This window comes from Galeopterus variegatus, unplaced genomic scaffold, assembly GCF_000696425.1.
Source record: "Galeopterus variegatus unplaced genomic scaffold, G_variegatus-3.0.2 Scaffold429, whole genome shotgun sequence".
Lineage (NCBI taxonomy): Eukaryota > Metazoa > Chordata > Mammalia > Dermoptera > Cynocephalidae > Galeopterus > Galeopterus variegatus.
The window spans coordinates 344,360-356,550 of record NW_007726540.1 but is presented as its reverse complement, the minus strand read 5'-3'; the positions used below and the strand labels follow the sequence as shown (position 1 = coordinate 356,550).

At 42.3% G+C, this 12,191-nt stretch overlaps 1 protein-coding gene across 1 annotated transcript in view; it reads right to left on the bottom strand.

The window, feature by feature from the left end:
- Window positions 1-7,045, bottom strand: part of FBN1 (fibrillin 1) — a 252,128-nt gene extending 245,083 nt beyond the window's left edge. Inside the window, exon 1 of the mRNA XM_008568659.1 lies at window positions 6,882-7,045. Coding sequence (XP_008566881.1) covers window positions 6,882-7,045 — 164 coding nt within the window. The remainder of the gene's footprint in view (window positions 1-6,881) is intronic.
- Between the last annotated feature and the right edge of the window lie 5,146 nt (window positions 7,046-12,191).

Below are 12,191 nucleotides of genomic sequence, written 5' to 3'. Positions count from 1 at the left end.
TGAGGGTTGCGATCCCGTTGCCGGTCCCGGTCCGGTGCGGGGGCGACACTGAGGGTTGCGATCCGTTGCCGGACACGGAAAAAGACACACACACAAAAAAATTATCTGTTGAACAAACACCTACCACATGCCCAGTTTCTAAGTATCCCTGGAGAGAAGTAAAATATGATCTCTGCCTTCAAATGGTTCTCAGTCCTGGTAGATATGCACTTTTTATCACATTGATTTGAGGTTGGTAAGCTTTTTCTCTAAAGGACCAAATAGTATATATTTCAGTTTTGTGGCCATACTGTCTGTCACAACTACTCCACTACACTACTAGAGTGTGAAAGCAGCCATTGATAGCACGTAAACAAGGGGCATGGCTTTGTTTCAATAAAACTTTATTTTCAAAAATAGTCAGCTTGGCTCACAGTTTTCCCCTTCATAGACTTTCACTGTGAAGCTTTTTTCTGATTTTTCCCATTCCCACAATGATGTTTCCCTTGGCTTATAATAGCATCTGCCTTCAGAAATGTTGTCTTTCCCCACAGCAGTGGTAGGAGAAGATTCTGGGGAAATGAAGGTACCAAGAGCATAGAAGAAAGAAACTCACCAGCTGTAAGATTTATTACAATTGGGAAGCAGTAAAATACATCAGTTAAGAGCTCTGACTATGAAGCCAGATTTCCCAACTCTACCTCTTACTAGTTTTCGTCCCTGGAGTAATTGTTTAAACTCTGCATCCCTCTGTTTCCTCATCTGTTGCACGGGCCAATCTTTCTCATAAAGGACTTACATATTAAAGGAATTCATATTTGTAAAGTGCAATAGTCAGTCATATATCAGAGCTTGCTAATTTCTTTTTTACCATTATTGCTGCAATTTAATGTAAAAAACTGACTCTGAGCTTACAGGCAATCAAGGTAAAAGAAAAGAAACAGAAAGAATTAAATACCTCGTCTTTCTGGTAAGGCTTTAAGCCACATACCAGTTTCCCCTGGAAAGAGGAACACCTCTTACAACTCTGTTCTGAGAGAAATTTCTCACATGGGCCACAAGAGCAAGAGATTCTGAACGAAGCCCACACAATGCAGAAGGAGGGTGCCTGCGGAGGTTGCCCATCACCCTCCATAGGAGTTTAAGGTATAATATTAAAATATAATACAAGACTTCAAAAAGCTCATGGAAAGGTTTGTATTATCTTTCAATTCCATCTTTCCATGAATTTTTCTGAAGTACCCTCATGTATGTACCATCCAAGGTCCCCACCAGCTCTGACATTCTATGATTCTTTCTGTGCTTTATTAACATCTTTGCAGAAATGGTAGAGAAAGTTTCTTAGGTGAAGAACTAATACTATGGTATTAATTCTACTTAGGATACATGAACTAGCACAAAAGAATATTAGGAATTTTAAGTGGAATTTTACCAATGTCTTAGTCCTGCATTTTTGTCCAGTGGAATGAAAAACCAAAACCATAACTAAAATTAATGAAGAAAGAAAATTTAATATTAAGTCTTTGTCTTTAGAACTTAACCTCTGCATAGCTTAGTTCTCACATCTGTAAAAGGAAGCTAATAAAAGGACCTGCCTCATACAGATTTGTGAGGATTAAATGAATTATCATATGTAAAATATTTAGAGCAGTAACTGGCATATAAATGTTATCTAAATGTTAGCTGCCAGGGCTACAATTGTAACCCCATGTCCTCTGCTACCTTTCTATTGACTCCTGGTTCCTGATTCTCCTACTAACACTAAGCCCTTTCAGGCTATATACATATGTCTCTGGCATTCACACAGCAAAGTGCAGACTGGCTTTCAATCAAGTCTTCCTGAATTAATGAACTCTTTGAAACCCCATTTCAAGATAATTTAGTGGTAAAATGTTTATGATAGGATTCTTGCCTTTGATGATTTTACAATCTAATGGGAAAATCAAGTTTGACAATTATGAAACACTAAACTCTCATACACCTGCCATATAACTTGGTCCTTATATATTATTGACTTCAGCTTTCTCAAAGAATTCCATGGAAAAAAATTCTAAGTTGCTTAAGCAGGCCCGTTTGCTGGGTTAGTTTCTACAAACAAAGGAATTGTTAAAGTGGTTTATTTCTGTTTCGAGAAAACATTTGAAAAATCCACATTGAAAATTAAAGCTAAAATTCCCATCTGGTTAGGCTGGTTGTTTGGCTTATTGTAGGAAAAAGCCAACAAATTAGTGCATGAATACCTTAATGATTTGTCTAGTATTTTGCTTGATTAGAGTCATTTGTATAATACTATAATTTGTTTAAAGTGTATGCTATACAAGACAACAAAGGAACATTTCAATATTTGTTAAAATTCCAAATAAGCTTGAAGAGATGTCTGTATTTACATTTCCATTAGCCCTCATCTCATTTCACTGTAGGTTGATGTATGTTTTAATTAATTTGTTTTACCAATAACTTATGCATTTTTGTAAACAATCTCTGCCCCAAATGTTATACAAGTCACATAAAAAATATTTTGTCTCCCCCTTCTTGTTTAAAATGTCAAAATGCTGAAATCTTCTATTTAAGAATATCTTTTTAAAAATTGTATCCTAATATTTCAGCTCAATCTTTTCAATAAATGCAAAGACAAACCATACCACCACAGGAGTCTTTCCCCATATTTAATTATTAGCTCATCTGACTTCAGATGAAGTCTTAAAGTCCTCTTTGTAAAGTGAACTTTAAAAAGTCCACAGAACATTTTCTGTATTCCCTGTTAAAGTTCTTTATTTTAATAACAGACTTCTGTGTAATTAATCCCTTGGAGTTTGCCGTCACATAATCTGCCCTGTGTACAAACTGTTCCATGTGTATTTTTCTGGCAACAAGACCTCTGGAAAAAAATAAACAAATAAACAAGGACCAAAAGGAATCATGCAGAAGAGAGGACAAACTGTGTGAAATAGAACACAGTCTCATATAACTATAAACCAGACAACAAGGAAAGAATTCTCAATCCATCTTATCAGAGATTTGGGAAAAGGAAGTCTCACTGTAAAGAATTTTTCTCTTTGACAGGAAACAGTAATATTTCATTATTTGGAAGCTAAAGCAATAAGGCAATCAAATACATGGTGCGTAATTACTGCTATTCAAAGAGAGCTGTTTTGGGATTTATATATATATATATATATATATATATTGGACAGTTTTTCACACTTTCTGCCTCGTCACAGAAGTTTAGAATTTAGTTGAGAAAAATTCTTGTGAGCTGAAACCAAACAAATAAAGTTAAGATTTTATTATTTCTCATAAAGTCATTTCACACATTAAGCAATGGCCAGGCAAAGGAAAACTAATATACATTTACTATTTGAAAATATTTTGGAAACTTGCAAAATTCTCATTTTAAAACAGAGAAAAATACAATTTTACAGAGTGAATGAGGACCACACTTATTCCATTAAAAAAAAGGACTTCCTGTAAAAACAGAAATTGGCAATTTACTCTAAGAAAACACAGCAAAAGCTGGGAAGAAACTTGAGGATGCTTAAATTTCCACTACGGAACAGTGTGCTGCTCAGTGGGGAGGGGGAAAAAACCCACTTGCAAAGGACAGGAGGAAGACAAGCTAGGACTACATGCCCAGAGGGGGAAAAAAGAGGCAGGTTCCTACTCCACGAAGAGAGGCAGCTGACAATTAAGGAATATGTATCTTAAGAAGAATACTAAGGCAAATTTTGCAGTCACTTGTCCACTACATCAGAGAAAACCAAGAAGGCAGTACTTGGGGGGGAGATTAGACCAGTGCATGGCAGACACTGATGAGTTAAAGCACCTTTTAACTAGAGGAAATATTAGTGAGGTGCTGAAAGTTGCTGCCACCAACTGGGCATCAGGCAGATGCAGGGGTTACAAATCACTTTCACTTCATAAACTGTGCATTTCCATCAAAATGGTAAACAGGTTTTACTGTACTCCAAGAGGTTAGTTTTGAAGCTGGTAATATTTTAACGAGCAAAAATAGAAACTTACAGCAATAACTGGAAAAATGTAATACATAACTGCTTTTCCTGATGATGTATATAGCAGGGCACAGTTTAAAGACTTATTCATGTAAGACTATAATGGCAATAAACGGAAAGAATAAACTTTAAATACTACTCAAATTCAACATCAGATAAATTCTATGGGAAATCCTTTGATCCAGCAATTCAACTTTTATTAACATATACCACATATACACTTGTGCATGTACAGACAGCTATATAGAAGAATGTTGGTAATAGTAAAAGATTTAGTATAATATAAAGAGCCATCATTAGGGAACTGTTCCAGCCACATGATGGGATTCTATATGCTAAGAAAATGCATGAAATAAAACCATGTGAGTTAATAGATGGATGTACTAAAGATATATAAAAAGCAAAGTTCAGTACATTAGGTACATTATATTTATTCCATGTATTAAAAAAGGATACACACACATACATATGTGTAATTTATACATATATACTTGCATGTATATATGTATTATATGTATATTTGTACGTGTGCATATTTATGTGTGGCTATATGCCTGTAATATTTCTAGAAAAATACACAAGAAAATGGTCTCTGAGACATAGGAGGGAAATACTTTCATTTATTTATTGCAACAGCAGCTGGCAACTAAGGGGCTCAGAACCCTTGACCTTGGTGTTATCAGTACAATGTTCTAACCAAGTGAGCTAACCGGCCAGCCCCAATATTTTAAATGTATATCCTTTTAAATTATTATTTTCACCCTCTCAAAAATATATACACAAGGGTACTCAAAAAATTCATGAAAAAAAAAGTTCATGGAAATATTTGTATTATCTTTTAATTCTATTTTTCCACCAACTTTTTGGAGTACCCTCATATATATATAATATCATATATAATATATATGATATATAATATATATACATATAAAACCTAATAGACAACATGAGAATTAAGAACATTCATAATTACTACTCTGTTAACACCATGTTTTTAGGAAGGCTTTATAAATAGTTTATGATTGTTTGCAATAGAATAAGATCTGTGTTAGTGATCAATACTATAAACAGCACAGAGAGGTGTCTCTCTATAATCATAATAAAATGTAAAACCCAACAGAAATAGCACTGGTGTGAGTAAAAGTGTGGCATCCTGTTTAGGAACAAAGTAAAGCTTAGTTTTTGTTTCACACTGGATCTGCGCCTCCCAAGGAAACACCCTGATTGGTGACAGCACATAGAGATGAGACAAATGTCTGGCCAGACCTAATGTCTCCCTGCAGATTTTCAGAATTAAAACCCCACTTCCTCTCTCTTTATATAGGAGCAATGTCATCAGAGGAGATGTTAAGATAACATTTTATAGCAGAAATATATTTTTGGAGGGAAAATGCTGGATTAAAACAGGTCCTTTCAAAGACATATGAAAATCAGAGTTTCAGTCCATGTATTGAACTTGCAATGTGCCTTGCACACAGGGCGATCAATAAACATCTGCTGTCTGATCAGCATCAGGCTCAACGTAACAGGCAAACTTCCTTTTCGGCATTGTTGGAATCTTGGGTTTATTTTCCGCAAAGACCAAGATGGGACCAAGTCAATTGTAGCTATTTTCTGAGGTCAAAAAATCATACATATTTTACCACAGCCTAAGCGTTCGGCTCTGACAATCATCTTGCCCCCAGTCCATGCTGCCTCAAAAACTGGTCTGTTCAATTTACTGCACTTTTTCTTCTCATACCTGGGCAATAAAACACAAATTCCACTACATATACACAATTAAAACAGCCTCCAGCAAAAAAATAATAATCATAAGTAAAATGTTCAGCCATATATATGAGAGGATGCCATCACTTGGTCACCCAGGGCCATATAATCAAGCCACAGAACCATTCAGGAAAAGAGCATCAGTGAGAATTATAAGAATTTAATAGAAAAGCTCTGTATATTTACTGTTTGGATTCATTTAACAGGCTCCTCCAAGGAGATAAAAGGGGTCATCCTGCAGTTTCTATGGAGGTTTGAATTTAAATATCTCAGAAAGAGATTTCTCTTTCAATCTGAAAAATCTTAAGTGTAATTGCCACCTTTCTTCAATTCAGAGAACTTACAACTCTTAGGCAGTCAACCTGCCTAATTTAAACCTGTCCTGCAGCAACATTTTCTGTAATAGGGGCATGGCAAGCCAGTGAAATGGTCAATTGCATATACATAACACATCCACCACTGGGTAAAAACACCCGCTAAAGCCAGACACTGCAGCATCACTGCCCCAGAGAAACGGAGAGCTCCACACAACCCAGAAACAGGTTCTCAGCAACACTTGCCCTGCTCTGCTCTGCTTCCAATGAAGACATCTGACAAGGAGCATCACCTAGAAAACACAGTCCCTAATTTTAATAAGCATAATTTATGGAAGAGCCAACTATTAACCATGTGTCTTCTCCTGTCGTTGGAATCCCTCCCTTTCCTTGCTCCCTTACAAACAGCGTCTGCAAAGATATCCACAAGGAAAGTACTTTTCCCTAAACACAGCCGGAATTGGTATGAAGGGAAAGGAATGGGCTTCTGCTTTTCTCTCAGTCGCAGCTCCTCCCCTTCTTCCTCAAGGAACCTTTCTCGCCTCCCAAAATCGGTCTCAACAATGGCCCAAGATTCCTTTTAGTCATGACCTCTCTTCTGGGGCAGAAATCCTTAGGAGTAGGAGCAAGGTGATTTAGCCCCAAAGGCAGTGGGGACAGTACAATCCTAGCACCTCTAAGGTGCCCCCAGCAGGTCTTGCCAAGGATCCTTCTACCTTCAAGAATCAACCCCGTGAGTTGCTCTGAATCTTGAAACTCGGAAGAAGGGGGAGGAGAAACCCACACCAAAGAAGCTGACCCGTTCCATTACCCTTTAAGCGCGTCGTGTCCTCCGCCGCCTCTTCTCTTGGCCCGGCTGGCTCTGGTTTCCTTCACGTTCCCAGACTCCAAATTGGCGTCCGCCCCATGGCTCGTATAGGACGCTAAGAGCACGGTAAATCCCAGGACGATCTCCAGCAGCCCCCCTCGCCGCATGATGCCGAGCGGCCGCCGGCTCCCGCCGCCTCTTGCCGCGCCCGGGGCTAGCTCTGCGGCCGCTGCTGCGCCCTTAAGCGCACCGCGCCGCCGGTGTCCCTCTCTCCCGCCGCCCGTCCCCCGGGCTGGGCTCTTCCCGCCTTCTCCAGGCGCTGCTCCCACTTCAGGCGGCCCCTGCCAGCTGCAACACAGAGACAAATCCCCGAGGCGGGGAGACGTTCAGGGCATCGGGATGCTGAAGCCTCGCGGTCCCCATTCCCGAGCCCAACCCGCGCGCCGTCTGCGCGTGGCGTAGTTAATTTGGGTAAGTGAAGACCGTTCGGTCCACAGCTAGCTGCAAAGCCCAGGGCCCCCGGCGGCAGCGGCTCCTGCCGACCCCTCGGCCTCCCGGGCGCCGCCTGAAGAGCGCCGCGCCAAGTACCCATGTCCGGAGCGGTCCTAAGCCCCGGGGCTCGGTCGCTGGGTTTATGTTTTAATGGCACGAATTGCGCGCGATGCGCGCTCAGAACGCCCCAGCTTCTCGCCTGTCTTCTCCGCCAAGCCGCGGGGCTGGAAGCCCGCCGCGCCGTCCCCGCCGGCTGCGGGCGCTTCCACCGCCCCCCGAGCATCTGACGCGGGGCCCGGCACCGGGAGCCCCGGGCCAGGAAGCTGTCAGGCAGGGGAGGGCCAGCGCCAGCTGTGGACGTTCTGGGACGGCCCCTCACCCCAGTCCCTGTCCCTGCCCTCCGCGCGGCGCAAGGCTGCCTGTCCGCCTGTGGCACCCACGGTCTCTGCCGCGGCTCCCGCGGCCCCCTCCTTTCCCCACCTCTTCAAGTATCGTCGCGCAGCGGTTTCTCGCGAGAGAAATACTTTTTCAAGAAAAAGAAAATGACACCACCTCCTACATCCCCCTCATCACCCCCCACCCCCCGGCCCCATCCATCCTCCCTTTCCACTCCCCTTTGCCAGCCACCGCCTCGCGCAGGGGCCTCCCTCGCTCGCAGGATTAGCGCAGTGGGAGGAGGCAGAGGTGATCGGGTCCTGCCCGGCCTGGGATTTTTCGTCCTGGGGTGGGGGGAGAGGAAAGGGAAGAGGTGCAGTAGCGGTTCAGCCCGCTCTGCGGCTGGGAGGTCTAGACCCGAGATTAGCTTCTCCCGTGATCGGGGAAGCCCGGCCGGCGCGGAAAGCTGTGCCACCTGCACCAAGAATGCGCGCTGGAGACCGCGGCCCGGGAGGCTCAGGAGGCCCCGGAGGCCCTGGCGCTGGAGGTGCCCCGTCCTCACTGCCCGCGCCTCCCCGGCGCCGCCTCCCTGCCCCTCTCCGGCCGGGCGCTGAGCACAAGCCGGAGGCCCGCAGGCTGGGGCAGGGCGCATCGCAGGACCGGGCCGTGCTGGGGCTAATGTGCGGGCCGGGGAGGGTCTTCCGCCGCCGCCACTTGCTGCCCGAGTGTCGAGAGCTCACTCGAGGCCTGGCTCTTCTGAGGCTCAATTCAAGCCATCCAGGCTGAATCCAGGATGCTCTGAGAGTCTGAGGAGGATTCCGACCCAGGCACTGTGAATGTTTGGCATCCGGGGTTTGGGATGGGGGCGGTGAAAGGTTGATCCTCTTGCCCAGTCTACAGTTGAGATTGGTGTTCCCCTGGACGACCCTATTTACCTCACCAAGCGCGTGCGCATACACACACGCACCCATGCATGCACACACGGCCACCTCTCCAAGACATGCAAGGCACCGTGAATATACCTTTGGAGGCTATTGTATTTATGCCATCCTTATATGGACAAGGCCCAGTGTTACCTACACCCTGTAACGGTTTAGGAGCAGTAAATTGCACACTGGTCCCTGGCTGCTGGAACTGAAGACCCCCAGAAAAATCCCCGTGTAGTAGCCACCAGATGTCAAGGCAAGAATAAGAGCTCGGCACAAAGAGGTACCCTAACAATGCATCCTGTTGGAGGGGATTTTCCTTATTTGCAATAGTTTGTGTCCAGATACTAGAGCAGAGGGACCTGGACTAATTATTCAACTTCTATCCAGTTGCAAGATAGGACTAATAATGTTGCCCCCACAAGGTTGTAATGGTGATGATGGACCTGCTGAACTGCTGTGATATGTGAACGTGAAGATTAAACAGTGAAACTGTGGAAAATATGAGCTGATTTAAAGTCATCGTCTTATAAGTATGTGGTCTAGCATAAGGTCTTGCCTTCAAAAATGTTCTTAGATTCATGAATTAGAGCCCTGGTCACACACCCTGGTTGAGTAAATGAGATATTCATTCACGATGTATTTACTGAGCACCAGCTATCTACCACTTGGTGCCTGGTTGAACCAGACTTATTGATGAGCGAGGCAGAAATGTTTCTCCCCTCAAACAGCCTTGTGCCAAGAAGGAGATGCACCGGGTGCTTGCTTGGAGGATAGGTAACAGGAGGGCTTGACTTAGGCTAGGGCTGATCAAGGAAGGCTTCCCTGAGAAAGTGACATTTAACTTAGTCAAAAAGCATAACTAGATCCTCCCTGAGGTAGTGGTTCTCAACCCTGGCTACAAAGTAGAATGACCTGGGAGCTTTAAAATAATCCTGACACCAGGAACTAACTCCCAGAGGTTCTGATTTAAATTGCATGGAATGAAGCCTTGACAAGGATATTTTTAAAAGCTCCCTAGGTGGGGAGAGGTAAAGAGGTTCTTCACATTGGGGAAAGGGTCTGAGCAAAAGGACCACGGGTCAGGAGAAGAAGGGTTGTTGGAGATCTGGGAAGGCCTTGTCCTGGCCACCAGTTTTCCGGCTGTTCTGCACTTTCCGTAGAATCTGAACACGCCAGCCTCCCTTGTACTCCAGCAGCATACAAGGCATGCTGTGCCTCACTCTCTTAAAATCTTCCACTCAGCACCATGTCGGACAGCAGCTAACAAACACAGGGCTCTTCTAAGGCTTTTGCCCAGGAAGCAAAAAGCAACCCCCCTCCCAGCATTTCTGGACATTTCTATTACTCCTAACTTAACCCTAAACTACCTTCCAGAATTTCGCTTCCAAGGGAGGGATTTAGATTAAATGCTTTTGTCTGGATTTTACTTTTTTTTTCCTCCTCTTTTTTTTTTTTTTTTTTTTTTACCTTTACCCCTCCCTCCAGTAGAAGAAAGAGTATTTCCTCTTAATATTGGGTGGGAACTCTGACCCATATACTCCACTCTTGGAAAATAAGTCTCATGGCTTAACCATAATGGTGAAAGATCTGCAGGGGAAGCAGGGAGGGGACTGATCACTGAAAGGGAAAGACATTTTTAAGTACTCCTGTGTAAGAAATATTTCAATTATCTGGGCATTCAACATATGTAAGAGCAGTATGCTACTAGTGACAAAATTCAGTAACAATAATGAAAATCCATGTCTTTGCAATAAAATTTTTTTGATGCCACGTGATTTAGGACCAGCTCTTCTTAAACTTATCACAGTTCATAGCACTAATTGCAAAATAAGTCCATGGGTTAGAATTCCCTTGTTTCACCTCTTCATTTCAAAGAATTCTATCCATCCTAAGAAAATCTGCTCAATTTCCTCCTTGTTCATAAGGTGTTTTAGCTCATGCTAGTCTCTCTTGTTTAAAGTTCATTGTACTTATTAACAGAATTATTCATTTAATAATTAATTAATTTTGGTACATAGTAATAATGTACCTACTATGTTTCATGAACTATATTAGGTCCTGACAATCGGGATATTTATTCTATTGTTAGTGAACTATATGTATTTTTTCTGTAGTCATTGTACTTATTCTCCCTAGCTCTATTATGGCTCCTTAAGGACAAGGTTGCATTCCTTATTCTAGGAAACTTACAGAATATCCTGAAAACTAACAAAAGACAAAGGCCAATAGTTTGTTGGCTGTTGTTTAATCAATTGAAATCATCTGGCATTTTAACTTCAAGACCATTATCATCACTTTATATCTCCCGAATAAATATCTGTCTCAGCAAGGGTCTCTATCTGCAAGCAAGAAACCTAACTCTGGACAATTTAAGCAAAAAATAAATAAAATAAAAGTAAGTATTATCAAAAAAAATAAAATAAAAGTAAGTATTATCAGGTTATGAGATGACTTATTGAACTTGACTTTGGATTAAAATGGAGAGTAGTGCAATTCTGGGGTAGAGATAGCAGAAACAAATGAATAACTTCCTTAGGGTGATGCCATTTGGGTGAATCAATTCCAACCATTTTGGTCCTTCTTCTACCCTTCTCAGGGTTCAAATTCAAAGGATAGGGCCCTGTTGACCTAGCTATTTAAGGGAACCTGCCTACAGTCCTGACCAGAGGACGATGGAACATCTTGATGGATGAGAAAGGGATTACTCCGTAAACAATGACCAAAAAACTATTTTGGTCATGCACAAAAAAATGGAGGTATTGATGTGTCAGGCACCAAAAAATGTCCAGATGTTCACTATACCATCTCAAGAACTTTCAAGGATGTTTAGAGTTTACTGAGATAAAGCATTTCCAAGTGCATAATAAGCATACTCTAAAATTAGCTCTTAGGTCTTCCATTGCAAACTAAGACATGACTTTATAAAGAGTTAGCTAGGCCATCATGTAGCCCCAATTGCCTATATTTATGGTAGCAAGTAGTTCATGACACAACTAGCTATATAATCAAAAACTAACTTTTGACTCCTAATGAGTCTTGTAGAATTTTGTAGTTATAGAAAAGCAATGCATATATGACAGCTGCCAGAAACCATACCTACTTATATAAAGAGAAATAATACCTTCACATACATAATCTCATATAATTTTCACCATAATCTTATAGTAGATTGAAAATCATGGCCACAATATTTCTTATCTTCTTCCATCAAGAAGTGGAGTCTAAAAAAAAGTATGGACCCTCTATTTTCTGACTTGAATCTGAGCTGGCCTTGTGGCTTTCTTTGGCCAATAGAATATGGTGGAAATGACATTGTGTGACTTCCAAGGCTTGGCCTTCACAGACGTTGCAGCTTCCTCCTCTACCCTCTTAGATGTTGCCCCGAGATGGCCATGCCCTGAAAAAGTCCAGGATGACAGACTATGTGGAGAGAGAGTTCCAGCTATGCAGCTAAGTCAAGACTCTCACTGAGCCACCAGCTAAATGCAGCCACATTGTGAGTTCAGCAGATTGACAG